Source organism: Haemaphysalis longicornis, unplaced genomic scaffold, assembly GCF_048455015.1.
Source record: "Haemaphysalis longicornis isolate Haplotype H1 unplaced genomic scaffold, Haemaphysalis longicornis Haplotype H1 scaffold_3, whole genome shotgun sequence".
Taxonomy (NCBI): Eukaryota; Metazoa; Arthropoda; class Arachnida; order Ixodida; family Ixodidae; genus Haemaphysalis; species Haemaphysalis longicornis.
Window position 1 is genome coordinate 33,818,417 of NW_027526335.1, and position 15,193 is coordinate 33,833,609.

The 15,193-nt window shown below is 47.5% G+C and overlaps 1 protein-coding gene across 3 annotated transcripts in view; it reads right to left on the reverse strand.

The window, feature by feature from the left end:
- Positions 1-4,345: 4,345 nt before the first annotated feature.
- The window catches only part of Sbf (SET domain binding factor), a 94,815-nt gene continuing 83,967 nt past the window's right edge, over positions 4,346-15,193 (reverse strand). For all 3 annotated transcript variants that reach the window (XM_077702807.1, XM_077702806.1, XM_077702805.1), the window contains 8 exons: positions 14,043-14,399; positions 12,720-13,001; positions 12,338-12,433; positions 10,192-10,438; positions 9,068-9,220; positions 7,075-7,220; positions 6,753-6,884; positions 4,346-6,566 (listed from right to left, as the gene is read on the reverse strand). In XM_077702807.1, the coding sequence (XP_077558933.1) occupies positions 6,474-6,566; positions 6,753-6,884; positions 7,075-7,220; positions 9,068-9,220; positions 10,192-10,438; positions 12,338-12,433; positions 12,720-13,001; positions 14,043-14,399 (1,506 nt within the window). In that variant the 3' untranslated portion in view covers positions 4,346-6,473. The remainder of the gene's footprint in view (positions 6,567-6,752; positions 6,885-7,074; positions 7,221-9,067; positions 9,221-10,191; positions 10,439-12,337; positions 12,434-12,719; positions 13,002-14,042; positions 14,400-15,193) is intronic.

Here is a 15,193-nt window from a genome sequence, read left to right on the forward strand (position 1 = left end):
GCGTTTCCCTACGCCACGTGCGTTGCAAGCAGAACGTGAAACCTATCTAGTGGAACCTTGCGTAACTGTTGCCGGTTGATTTCTTAAAATGGCGCCAGACGCTATAGTAGTGGCACGGGCGACAGCAGGCGACGGCCGAGTGAATTCTTTTTCTGCAGTTGATGAAGTATTTAATTTCGCAAAAGTCAAGCATGTTTGATTTTTTTTATAAAGGAACACTGCAGATATCACTTCTGTATTGATTTGTTGTCTCATATTTGCGTAATGTCTTGTTCTTCTTCAACAATTTTGACAAATATGAACATTACACCGGACATAGACGGGTAGATTTAGCTGTGACTATATAAGACTATTGCGCAGGCATTGTTTTTCATTGGCCGGGTGGCTGAATCGAGTCACAGACAGACGGACAGACAGACATACAGACAGACAAAAATTTCTGGGTTTAAGTAGCCCAAGAAAGACTATCGTCTTTAAAAATGCGGCTAGGTAAAACAATTTAATGCCAGCTAATCTAGTGACCACGCCGTTAGAGTACGTTTGATTCGCAGATTCTGTTATCGCTTTGTTAAATTCGCGCAAGTTTGAATGGGCACTGAAATGCATATTCGCACCGCAACGGCTGTACGCGCATCAGAGGACCGTTAATTACATCCTAACGTTTGCTTTACAAGCGATGCCGTGCATTTGCAGTGTGCGCGCTTACTTCATCTTAATAGTCAACGGCGCAGCAGCGTATCCAGTCATTGCGATATGAACCACAACACACTGGGAAAATATATTATTCTCAGCAGACCTATTTTTGTCCTGCAAAGCGCTTTTTAAACTTATTTAATGTAAGCGAGTTGAGCGTGGACGCGGCACTGAGCAGATGCGCGAACACGAATTTGACCATGCTACGGTAGAACGGCCACTGTCTACTGCAATGCATTATTGCCTAACTTGCGGAGTGTTTGTGGCGCATCTCAGACTCGGTGGTGACATTTTTTTACTTCTCAATAGGATTATTTCACGGACCTCTTTGAGCAACGGATATTGGAGAAACTTGGCGTTAAAAAACTAAACCCAAATGCCACTCCCAGCATTTCTTTTCACGGGAAGCCGCGTCAGCAGCACAAGCCACCTGCACGACGTCGTTACGGACGTTTTTTTTTTTAATAAAATATCCATTTCGTGGCACCAATTCATTTTTATGATATGATTGTTTTCTCTTGATAATCATCGTGATATCAGTTCTCTCTTGAATTTCTTTCTGGTGTATTCCTGTGTGCCAGAATATATCCCAGTACAGAACAATGGGTTCCTACCTCCATTAATAACGGCTGTACACGACCGCCCCCAGAAAAAAAATTCATGATTAATTAACTGTCGTAATTAGTTACATGAACAGTTTATATATATATATATATATATATATATATATATATATATATACAGAAAGAAAGGGCAGCAGTCTACAACGCCAAAGGAGGCATAGGGGTGTGGTTAGGCTCTTTTCTTTTTCACTACGGATAATGAGTTAAACATTTTTTTTAATATACAGAAGAAAGAAAGAAAGAAAAACACGCGCCCAGAGTGGGGACCGAACCCACGCCTTTCGATTACATGTCGAATGCCTTACCAATTCGGCTATCTGGGCGAAAGTGTTCTCCTTCACTTTCTGGGCTATTTATATTTACTAGAAGTGTATCTGACGCTTCAGGGTGGTAGCCAGCGCCACTCTGACTACACGGGGAGAAGGGGACCTTCTTTTCAACCCCCGGGGCGTGACTCGAGCGTCTACAGCCTGTCATGAGCGGGTAACTGGAGGGAAGCCCTCTTATGCTACCTAGGCATAAAGGCTGCCAGAACTGATACCCTCGCTAGGCTTTCGCAGAATAATATAGTAAACAAATGAGGGGCTCGTTGAGAAAATACAGAAAGAAAGGGCAGCAGTCTACAACGCCAAAGGAGGCATAGGGGTGTGGTTAGGCTCTTTTCTTTTTCACTACGGATAATAAATTACACATTTTTTTTAATATACAGAAGAAAGAAAGAAAGAAAAACGCGCCCAGAGTGGGGACCGAACCCACGCCTTTCGATTACATGTCGAATGCCTTACCAATTCGGCTATCTGGGCGACTGTGTTCTCCTTCACTTTCTGGGCTATTTATATTTACTAGAAGTGTATCTGACGCTTGAGGGTGGTAGCCAGCGCCACTCTGACTAGACGGGGAGAAGAGGACCTTCTTTTCAACCCCCGGGGCGTGACTCGAGCGTCTACAGCCTGTCATGAGCGGGTAACTGGAGGGAAGCCCTCTTATGCTACCTAGGCATCAAGGCTGCCAGAACTGAGACCCTCGCTAGGCTTTCGCAGAATAATATAGTAAACAAACGAGGGGCTCGTTGAGAAAATACAGAAAGAAAGGGCAGCAGTCTACAACGCCAAAGGAGGCATAGGTGTGTGGTTAGGCTCTTTTCTTTTTCACTACGGATAATGAATTAAACATTTTTTTTTTAATATACAGAAGAAAGAAAGAAAGAAAAACACGCGCCCAGAATGGGGACCGAATTGGTAAGGCATTCGACATGTAATCGAAAGGCGTGGGTTCGGTCCCCACTACAAGGTCCCCACCACAGCCTACAAGCTAACAAACTACATGCACATTCTTCCTGGCACAAATGTGTCGTTGCTTAGTTTCAACTGAGCGAACGAATTGCGACAACCCACCGGCGGCCGGCCGACTGATTCTTTGTCGGAGGGCCAACTAGCCGTGCAGTAGCTCAGTCAAGCCAAGCCATCTTGTTTTGACGTCATATGAAACGTCATAAGAAATCGGCAAGAAGGATGCAGAGAGGAGGACAGCATTTTAAAATAGTTTTTTCCACTAAATAAAGCCACGTAAATGCAGCGAGAGTGGTGTCCCTTTGATGCAGTGTCCCATAATGCACGTTCTCAGGTATGCACCAGTGGGGTATTTTAGAACAGGAAGCCCAAGCTGCCATTATGTCTCCTTGCTACTCAGGCCTACCTCCTGTGTTCTTGCTATCACCTTTCAAAGTGTCATTTCTTTTCGATATTGCCACACCCTCAATATGATGTGGGAGCATGGAGTCCCAGCTGCCACATCCGTCTTAGACTTTGCTTCTGCCTTGTTGGGAAGCCAGCTGCATCTCACAATTTCTGCCAGTCCAGGTCTGACAACAGGCCAACTACTGAATACCGGGTCGCTACAAAAACGAAAGTTCTTCCTTTTTACTGTTTCACTGCCTCGACTGCAGCTGATGAACAACATGTGCTTTATATCAGACTCTAAGTGTTCAATGCACACTTGCAAAGTATTGGGCTTTTGATATTCCAGCAATTTTCCTGGCCTTTCTTGCTCTAGCTACTCCCATTTAGCAATCCGAGGCTTGCAGAATTTTCGCACACAACGATTGTGTGAAGAACGCGGACAAGGTCCTTCAAGCATGGTCAAAAATGTTTTAAAGGGGCCATGCAGACAAAACACAAGTTCAGTTCATTCGAAAGACTGCCTCGTTAGAATCGTACTGACACCACTTTTAACATAAACTTTGCTCAAATAACCTATATAATTAGAAAAAAAGGGAATGGCCATGCGACTCACTAGCTCATTTCCCGCACTAGAACCTACGACAATATGCGCAGCTGTGCGATTGGCTGGGGCCGGCAAAAGCAAACAGAAGTTAGTCAGGGCTTATAAGCTTGCAGAACGAGCTATTTTCACTTAAATGTAATGCATATTCATTTTATAGCCGTAAGAATGGTGGGGTAAACAATAGAAGTTAAAAAAGTACACGTAAACGTAGAAGTACCGGTGCATACTGCTGTTGGTACTGTGCACACTATGCTTGTCATAGCTGCACAGCCATCTGGCGCTTTGGGGTTATCTCACACAACACTGGCCCATTGGCATAGGTGACACTGCCTCATGTGACCCTGTTTGTGGAACATACCCCACATTTCACAAAACGATTGCTACCTACCAAAATACAAACAAGCCAGGTGCAAATACGGTAAAAAAAAAGCAAAGGCGAATAGCGGTGCGGAGCAGTATGGTGGCGCCATCTAGGAGGACTGACGGTGCAAGGTTTTCTGCAGTTCACTGCAGACTAAAGAGCATTTTAATGGCCGCTTAATTAAACACCTGTCTTCGTTACGTCATTGCACATGTCACGAAACACATGCTTTGGCAGGAGAACCAAAATTTTAACTTGAATTGATTAATTTCCCAGTGAATAAGGCATTGTTTGCTGCGGACAAATCTTTCTAATAAAAAAACAAACTTGTATTTTGTCTGCATGGCCCCTTTATTATACTGAGCCACACCCACACCACATGGGCTACATTCTCAGCGGGCTTCGTTTTATTGGGCACACAGACACGAAGCGCATCCACTTTAATACATTCGCTCTGGTTGCAGCTCATTGGCAGTCTCGAAGCCGTTCTCCTCCAGAACCTTCGCAGCTGCAACCACTTTGCATAAGGAGGACTACCAGGATGGCACCTCGCTCTCTTCCTATGTACACCAAGAGTATTGCATAAATGTCACACTCGCTTCTCACGTTGTCTGGTGCACTTGGAAAATCCTATTCACTTGAAGCTGACACAAAAGTGGGAGGGGGAAAAAGCGTCAGCCACTGGACACGCAACATTATATGTACAAGGTTGTGTCGTGGCCTGGTTGCTCAGCTTTTGCTTCGGTAGCCAGCCCATTGAAGGTACAGATCATAGCAGTAGTGTATGCTGAGTGCTACACAGGACCAGAATAGAGTAATGCAACCATCCTATAATGAGAAGATATTAGCTACTAACTATGGCATTTAACATCGATTCACCCTACTACCAATGTCCTGGCCATTTCATTAAACCAAAATGCAAACAGTAGCTTGCAAATAAGGTGAAACAAGTTGCGCTGATCGTGCGGTTATGCTGAGCGTCCTACATTTCAGTTGCTGAGGCAATTTACAGTGATCTGGTCAGTGGAAAAGGTTTCTAAGGTTGTTTATTTTTATCTTTATTTTGCTCTCTTGTTCTTTAAGAACTTGAAGACGCATGCAAAGCCTAGGAATGCAACTGTCGACTGCACCAACTTTTACAACACCTATAAATTCTCTAGCTCATTTTTTAAGCCTCAGTGAATGTAAAACGACAAAATCCACTGTAAAACCAAATACCAAAATTTGTGGTTAAACCCTGACTTCCGCCATTGCATTGACTGACATTTACCTAAAAAATGTAAACATAATACAGCACTGGTTTCACTGCGGTTCCTTGGATACCACTAGGTAACTTTGATTGAGCAGGTCTGCAACAGACTTCGCTTTATATCACTAGATGCTACCCTTGCGTCTATCATATAAGATCAAGCAGATTACAGTATTCTGGTCTGCCGTACAGTATTCAAGCACAAAGAAAAGGTAAATTTGCCAAGCTCGTAGTCTGAAATGAAATACGAGAGCAAAGGAAGACTTCCACTGCTTTCATTTCATTGAAACGAAACAAGAAAACAAGAAATGGCCTGTCAGGGCTGGAATGTTGCCAGGCAATAGTACTGTGTTGGCAAACAAAGTACCGCAACAAAAACAAAGAAAAGGGAGAGGAACGCACAACAACGTCGCAAGCAGCTGATGCAGAAACGATCACCGCTGGCAGTAGCAGCAAGAAGGGTCACAGTGATTGGCCCACAGGTATGAAAGCACAAGGAAATGTACATAAACGTGAAAACAAACACAAATTGTTAAAAGTGTCCACTGCATTGACGAGATAAGAGTTTCACGAGCTAAAACACAGGTCTAAGGCACGCACGTAAAGAAAACAAAATAAACGCTGGTTGCAGTGGCACATTGGACTAGCGGTCTTGTTTCAGAGTTCTTCCTTCCCCTCTTTGTTCACCCCGGGGTGGCTTACTCCTTGCATGGCTTCGAACGTCGGCAGGATCGCAACGGTCGCCTTTCTTCACTGCACGTCGGCCTGTCAGGCAGCAACACAAATAAAACCAACAAAGTCACCTTACAACATCTGCTTCGCATGCGACTTGCAAGGAAGGGCTGGACATTAAAAAAAAGAAGCCTTCAGAACAAAAAAAAGCATCAATAACTGAGTCTTGTTCGATTTCCTCTTCAGGGCCCTGGTTGCTTAGATCATAAACTTGCTTCTCTTGGGTCTTTCCATTGAACGAATTCATTTTGGAATCAAATCCACAGCTGCAAGTAGACCAACAGGGGAACCTCAATGCAAATAGTCGGTGCTACAGGTCTGGTGTTTTGATGCCAGCTCGTTCGAATATCAGCAGCTGATCTTTTGTACCAAAGTTTGCTTTGCCTTGTTCTTCCCACGGCATGAGAGCATGGCCTGTCTTTGCTGATGACAACAGTAGCGCGTCCCGTGGCTTGATCGTTGTGAAGTGCGTGACGCGTGGGGTCCTTGCAGAGATTGTTGATGAAGGCAGTCGTGGCGACACTTGTTCTCCTCACTGCAGGCACGACTGGATTTTCTCGATCCATTCTTGTGCAGCTGTGGCGTCGGCAGCCATGAAGTTGTACATGCGCTTGCTGGTTTTGACCTGCGCGAGGAAAAAGCCAGCCAGTGTGACACAGAGCCAAAATCCTGGAAGCTGCTGCTGCAATACGTCAGGCACACGAAGGAGATTCAAGTGGGTGCCACGAACACTGTTTTTCTTGTCTGACATTTTCTGATAGCAAGTCACCCGAATTTCCCCGAAAGGCTGAGCAGAGGGCGGGCCACTCACATCGAAGAAGGCCTTCTCGTCGGCTCTCTTGGGCGCCCCCTGGATGAGCAGGGAAGGGCTCACGGAGATCACCTCGGACAGGTCAATCAGGCCCTTGCAATGGGAGTCTTCCACCGCATCGTAGTAGCGCAACTGAAAGAGGTCAAGAAGCAAGATGACAGAACTAAGGCGATGGCTTCGCGGACTTTCAGAAGGACGGATGCTGGCTCAATCTGTTCCTCCAGCTAGCTCGTCCCGACGCATTTTGCGGCAGAGGTTAGCCCTTACTAAGCAGCCGCATCTTGTTCTCTCGCAGTGCGCTCACAGAGGCGACCTGGCATACCTGGTGTTTGGTGGAGTCGAGCACGAACCAGCGCTGCTTCCATCCTTTGAGCAGGGCACCCCGCTTGTAGAGGTAGCCCTCGTGGGTCCGGTTCTCGGGGCAGTTGGACGAGAACTGGTCGTAATACTGGCTGCTGGTGTGCATGCCTGGGGTGGACACAATCAGCCAGTAAAGTTGGCGCATGGAAAGAGAAAGTGCCACTAAGCTTAACTATGGGCAAACCCAGAGTGGCCCCTTGGAGAAGGGAAGGCAAAAGATGATACTCATAGTTGTGGCTACTACAAAGATGTAGGAGGAGGGGGGATAGCATGCCTGTAGTTGAAAGAGAAATCACCCCACCACCCTTCACCACTGCTGACCACTAGATGATGAGCTTCAAGGATGACAAAAAACAACAAAACAGACAACACAGCTGGCTCTATGCCACAGCTGTTTTTGTCGCTGCTCTATGCACCACCTCAGCTATGGCAGATTGCCAGCAGAACGTTTTTTTATGCCGCAGACATGCCACAAAAACTGGGCGAAGTAAAAAAAAAAAATGATATCATGTAAAAAATAAATACCGTATTTACTCGCGTAATCCTCGCACTCGCGTAATCCTCGCACCCCTAATGTGAACCACCAAAACGAATTTTTTGGTTCCTCGCATAATCCTCGCACCCCCAACTTTGCAACGGCGAAAGTTGCCTGCTTGCGAAACCCGCATGGTGCACGCGCTCTTCAACGCGCGCCCTCCCCCGCCGCGCCTCCGTTCGGCGGAGAGCGCTGTGTATCCAAGGCCATCCAGGCGCCCTAACAACCTGCATGGCTACTCCCTAACAGGCGCCCTAACACGCTACTCGCACTGTACTTGAGCCGGTTTCGCGCATGTTTCGCGTGCGTGCAACTAGACGGTGTTCGCGCAGCCCGCTGTTGTGTCGTCGTGTCGCCGTCGTGGTCCCGCCGTTGAGCGGCAGCAGTCATTGAGTCACTCGCGTCAGTGGTGGATAGCTCGCTGCCGTTTTGAGAACTTTTTGATCTAATTGTTTTGTGCTTGGTGCCACTTCGCCATGGGGAGGAACGCCAGCTACACTGCCGCTTTCAAATTGAAAGCGAAAGAGTACGCGATCGAACACGGCAACCGTGCCGCAGGCAGGCACTTCGGCGTCACCGACTTCAATGTGTGTTACTGGAGTAGGGCACGCACATACGACGACGAGATAGGGCGCGTGCCAGAAAGCAAAGGCGGCAATTTCATGATCGCTGATCGACGGGAGACTGTTTACGTTGTAAATAATAAAATAAAAAGAAATAGCTGCTGTTGTCAACACTGAGCTTACCTATACAAAAAACGACCGCTACATTTAGCGGGACTGGCATAAGGCAAATTGGCAACACTGTGCACCAGATGATTTTTTTTTCTCCGCATAACTCTCGCACCCCTAACTTTGCACTGACTTTTCCGAAAAAAAAGTGCGAGGATTATGCGAGTAAATACGGTAATAGTAGCCCCTGCAATAAATTTTGCTCAACAACTTTTTGATGCAACAATGTTTCTTCGCTTGTACTGAACATTGTAACAAAGCAAAACAAGACTAGTGACATCTGGTCCCCCATAGCACAGCCCTAAAATAATCTCAGAAGAAAAACCCTCTACCGTTTCCCGGTGGTGTGGGAGGCTTACGTGCATAACGCTTGTACAGTCCTGCAAAGCAAACACCCAAGCAACTGAATGAGTAATGCACGCAGGACAATACAACCTTGAGAAATTGTGAAATAGTTGGCAAGGATATTTTTGCACAGTGGTTTACCAGCATGCCCGCAACAAAAATTAAAAACCCAACTAAGCCTTTCGAAAGTCTTGTCTGTGCAGTGAAAGGCACATTCTCATCACAAGTTCCCACACAACGGCTCGGTGAGCAGCACACAGGTGATACCCCAGAAATGAGCCACAAAAACAGACCACGTGCTGCAAGCTTGAGGCTAGCAGATGCGATAAAGCGGCGCGACCCACCGGAGCTGATGGAAGCACTCTCTGGGTTCGGTCCCTTGGCCAGGGCGGCAGAGCCGGGGTCGGGCACCACACTCTTGTACTTGGTGCAGTTCTTGGGCACTGAAGGCAGGCACCGCTCGTGGCAGTTGTAGCCACAGTCCACACAGTGCATCCCTGCACGACAGCAGGCGGGCACAGTGGGAATGGTTCAGGGGAACAGAAGCGCGGGAGGAATCGAGACAGAACGGCCGACAGGAGCCCAGTATATTTGAAGAACGGGCTCCAGGGGTCACTGTGTTCACAATTAAGGCTTGGACCAAGCTTAGGAGTAAAAAAATTAATTTTGGATCACTTCTGGGGCTACACAGAAGCAGATTTGCAACAAGAGGGTGCAAGTGCTCTGATGAGCACTGCCACATTACCAAGACATTTCTCTGTAGCAAACCCCAAAGCTCCAGACCACACCTTCTACTGAAGCATCGTGGCTCCTATCTTTATGCAAACCAAAGTTCCCAGACAAGGTGCTTTCAACAATATCAACACGGGATCTGCCTTCAAAACCAATTTGGCCCTATCTTTAATAGAAGCACACACAGAAAGTACGAAGAAGAGATGATTTTCATATGGTGCTTGGAAAACTTTACATTCACTGCAAGAAACCGGCAGCATGAGGAAACAAAACAAAACAGAAGAACTACCAGCCGGCAGAGCCATTGAAGGGGCATGGTGTACACAGCTGTGCGAGAGGACTGCTACGGCTCTCCAATATTGCGCACCACCAGTGTACAGTGACCTACAGTATACACTGAACTTACCTAGCAAAGACCGAAGGATATGGGTGCAACACACACGAGATGGGAACTTACAACTGTGGTGAAGCAAGTTACTATTTGGATGGCCAGCTTCCACTGCTGCTAGAATGAAAGCCTACCTAAATCAGCATGCTAATCTAGAAAGCATGCGAATGAAAGCTTGTCAACTACAAGAATAATAATAAAAAAACGGCAGCTACTTTATGCAGGAACAGCAATAGGCACTCTACCTTGACGGCATGCTTTTTTAATAGCTTTCTTTAATTAGTACACATGCTTCCCGTAACAGAAAATGAGACCGAACAAAAGTGGAGCGGGTTGTGGCTTGCGTACCCGTTTTGACAAGTCCCCACAGGATGCTAGAACAGAGGTCACAGTAGGTGGGCGTCGAGTAACTGCAGCGATCGAAGCGGTGCGGGTATGCCTGCGGGGGCACCGTTGGTGCGGCCCCAGGGGTGCCCCCAGACGCCTCCAGTGCACCCCCGGCCATCTTGCCCCGCACCAGGAATTCAATGGTGGAACGCTTGTGCAGCGCCCGCCCGTGCGCACGCACAAACTCCGTGGTGAATGATGGCTGGCGCTGCAACAGAACAGGATCAGTCAGCAGGAGGGTGAACCGGGCCACTCTCGCTGGGTACCGCTTCTCCAGAAAGTCCAAAATGGGCAGGCGCTCAAATTGGGACTAGGGTCAACAGGCAGTGAAGGAGAAACAAGTTGTCCCAAAAAAGGAACATACCTAATTACGAGGGCAGTTCAGTGGGCGATAGCGGTGTCATATCATCACGGTGGGCATATCAGTAAAATATGCAGTAAAACTTCCATCCACTGTTTTCAGCCCAACGGCATTCTCGAAAAACAGCGGCCACACTCCCAATGAAGTGTTTTCCTTGAGAACATGCTCGTCACGCACTGCCGGGTGAAAATCTACATCTTCGTGCACTATTTCCTTGGTAGTATGGTGCGGGTCTAAAGGCCACACATTACACGCAAAGGTGTCCCACAAGGCTTGTTTTTTTCCCCATGGCACAGTATACACGCAAGCCAGACCGAATCTGGGAGCAAGTTAAATGCAACCTAAAGCTTCGAGCTAGCCCTGCAGTGCTAACTGACTTCAGCTGAGTCTTTAAAGTGGCCACGAAAACAAAATACAAGTTTGGTTCCTTAGAAAAACTGATTTCTCTCAATACAGAATGATACCAATTTTATCACAAACTTCGAAATATTGATGGAGATAATAAAGAAGACATGCGAAGCAGTGCCGATTCCCTACCCACTTTCCGGCAACTTTTCTATGATGTCACATAATCCTGTTTGTGCAATTGGTGGCTGGCGAAGTAAACCACCGCCAAAAGCCTGACTGGGCGATTGCAGTGGGGCCTCTAGTTCCGTTCGATCGCTAATGTGCAGTCAACACACCGAAAATTGTTTTTCACGTGGCCCATATGACGTCAATTCTTTCATAACACGTCATTGTAGCATGAAATTTGGAAGTTGCTCCGTACTTCTTTCATTCTTCCGGTTAAAAAAAAACCTTAGTTGCTGGAATGTGACTGAGTGAGGCACTGAAGCAGAGTCCTTTCAAATAAAACAAGGTTGTATTTTGTCTTCGTGGCCTTTTCAGGCATGCAAAAAAAGAAAAAAAAAAAAAGACAGAGAAAGAGAGCCCACCATCATTGTTGAAGCTTTTCTGCGAGGTGCTTGTACAATAGCAGTACAGCAACTACCCCATGACTAACACTACACTGGCCTAAATTAACCTGGCACAACACTTGCCTGTGAGTGGGTCTTTAAATGCCTGTCAGATAAAAAAAGAGGGGGGGAATCAAGGGGATAGTGACGGAGTTCTTTAGCTGAAGTTCATGTAATACCTCACTTCCTGTAAGGCAATGAAGTTTAAAGTCTTTAACTTTTACAATGAACGCTGCTAGTAAAATGAATGAATGCATCACTAAAGTTTTTCACAATTTACAGTCATTACACACATTGTACCTTGAAATACAAGCCAACCAGTTAATGCAGGAGGAACTACTTTGAAGGGGGGGGGGTGTTGGAAGGAGAGAAAAAAAGGTCACCTGTGTTTAGAATACGTAAATGAAAAGAAATGTTTCCTATTACAATGCAAAATTCATCCTACTAAATTACACGGATCAACTTGGCAATTACTTGGCAATTGGCACGGATAAACTTGGCAATTACAATCCGCTCTTATCTTGCGTCGTAATCCCACCATGTGCTGCTCAGACCAAGACCAGGTTTAAAAACTGCAAGAGAACAATGAAGCTGTTTGCACTGTTCTTAATGTTAAGCTACAAAGGTGCGGCACTATTAGTGAGCACTGCTGTTCTTTTTGCCGCCAATTGGTGAAAAAATTGAATGCTAGTCGAACCACTAGCACTGCAACTTGCTTTAACCCGCTGCTCCCTGTGTGAAGGTCAACTGGCCATCGAGGCGTCAAAGAACGAAGGCCGCAGATGCTCACCACCAGAGTATCCACCACGGGGACGTCCAGCTTGTTCCACAGCACGTTCCACTTCTGGGGCAGGTGGCCCAAGACGGCCTCCTGGTCGTGCATGGCCTGAGGGACAAGAGAGAGGGTGCACGACACACCTTGGGAGCCCAGCACAATGCAAATGGAGAACACTCGAAGAGCGGCAGGCAAGGTGAAACTGTCAAAAGAAGATCCCCGTCAAAGTTGGAACAAACTAGCCCCACCAAGCCCAGCACTGAACAGAGCACTCTACGCTGCCGCGGTGGGGAGAACAGCGTGCCCCTGTAGGTAATGCCCGCCAGAAGCAAGCCTCGTTTCACCTTCGACGACACTCAAAGAAGAGTGGAATTTCCCGCCCCTGACTATGACTCACCTCGAGCAGCTGGGTGAAGACGTCTGGCTGGGCGTCGGGCACGTCGTCGTAGCACGGGTGCAGCGTGCGGCGCGTCACGCCCGACGAGGCGGAGGAGGCGGCCCCTGCCCCTGGCGGCCTGGAGAGCAGGGGTGTGGGCATGGCGTGGGGGGGCTCCCCGCCCTTGGGCCCCCGCTCGAGGGCCACCAGCTCGGGGTCGTAGATGGGGCCGTGGCACAGGGTCTCCTCCAGGTAGTACTCCCACACCTCCAGGTTCGACAGCTGCGAGTAGGGCCGCAGAACCTGCACGCGGCCCAGGCGCAAGGAAGAGGAGGTGGAGCATATGCACTCACTCGCACAGCTACTTCCACTCCTCTCTCACTGAACCCTTTCACGGGGGACTCCTTGCAGTCTAGCTCAGCGTGCACAAACGAGGGATCGGAAGAACGGAACGGGGATGTCAAAAAAGCCCCACATCGGTGAAAGGCAGGCGCCTTCCTGCAGCAGCCTTGGTCAGCCCACTGGTTAGACGTAGTGCGTACCACAATGGCCAAGGTTTGCTTCCGCAATCATAGCCATGTTTCCTGGGGGTGGCTTTGGTTGGCAGCCACCAATTGCTCGAGCAAGTCCCTGCAACGTCACAAGGACCCAGCGAGAAGGTGCCTGGTGTGTCGCCACTGCTTCATTTGTTGTCCTCAACACCTTGCATAGTTGCTTGAAGTTTGCATTAAAATCAGCATCGTTGTTATTGGGTAAATGCATTTTTCTGCATGAATTGAACCTGTATTTTGTCTTCATGGCCCCTTCAACTTTGTCCATGCCATGCCTTCAGAAACCTTTTATACATTCACATTCAAATGCAGATTTGCACCAGGCATTTTAAAACCCCTGGTGCCATCTGCCAGGTTGCTGGAGAAGTACATCTGCACTTTTGACTGACTTGTATTTTGTAAGATAGGCGGTGATTTTTAAAACCCACCTCAAAAACCGAAACTGCGTTGTAGTGCAAATCAAGATGGTCGTGTGTGAATTAAAATGCCACAAATCCCGTACTACTCTGTCTTCTCATCATTTGACGGCTGGTACAGCGTTTCCACTGCTGCATTAACCTGTGCCAGTCTGTTGACGCTAGCAATGTGGGCAGTATTGCCAGTGTGAACTTCATCTTAATTTTCATCCTTCTCCTTTTTCAGTTTTTATTTTATACAAGCCAGCTGCTTGCATTATGGCAAATGCAAAACCTGATTTCAGCCCCCCAGTGCCATGTTAAGCTCTTTTTTTGTTGCTGTGTGCAAAGGGGAAAAGAAAAAAGGAAGAAACAGCAAGCCCAAGAGCCATCCTCACCTCATCCTCCAGGTTGGCCGCGTACCAGAAGTTGTAGAAGGCTGACGACTTGCACCACAGGCGGTCAGCGTACTCCCAGAAGGACGGAGCCGCAGAGGCGCGCGCAGACGACGACGCGGCTGCGGCAGCGGATTCTTCGTCTGAGCCGCTCTCGGCCGAAGCCAAGGCCGCAGCCACGTTCCGGCCGCTGCGATGCAGGCTGCTAGCCCCACTGGGCGAGGGCGTCCAACCAAGCTCCACACGTTCGAGCTCCGAGTCGAGTAGGAAGGTGCGGAAGCGGCACGACACGTGGTGGTACGCCAGGAACCGCAGGAACAGGTCGTTGAACTCAAACGACATGGGGAACTGCCGCAGAAGCTGCGAAAAAGAAAACCCGGGAAGGACAGGCTCAGTGCGGCGGTAACAAGGTGCATGCGTCGCCTTTGCTATTTTCCCTCCTCTAGTGCTCCGCTCTGCAAAATTCCACACAATTAGGACAGCACTTATCAGCAGACAATCTGCGCTAGGCAGATGTTTTAGTGCCCCATGGAAAGTATCATCATCATTGGCATGGTTGTATCCACGGCGGGACAAAGGCCTCACCCAAAGATCTCCAGCCACGTCTATTGAGCACTAGCGGAGTCCACCATGTATCCCTAAATTTCTGCAGTTCATCTCTCTGTCGAGTCCTTGGCTGATGCCTATTGTGTTTCCAATCTACTCGCACGCACTTCGTTAACTTTCCTGCCCACGGGAAAAAGCAGTGATTTTGGGTAGTCCAGCAAGCAATTATTTCGTGGCCACAAAAAATATGTAACATATAAGTGTATGGCATCGAATTAAAGAGTAAATTTCCTTTGCAGTGGCAATTCTTCTACACAAGAATTTTTATTTGGAAAAAGAAAAAAGAAAGTTGTATGGAAAACTTATGGGACAAACACACAAAAAAAGCAAAAACGTCGGTCTTGCTCCACGCAAGAAATGCACAAAAAAATGCATGATATATATTTTGTACACACACTATCAGTGCAAATACTGAACGCCTAACTAAAATTTCTTGACTTACAAAAAAAAACCATTACCACTAGTAGGTCTCATGCCACTGCGCAAAGGAGTACCTTAAAACATAGGTTGGCAAAACAAGCATCGCAGAAAACATTGGTTTTGCTGCT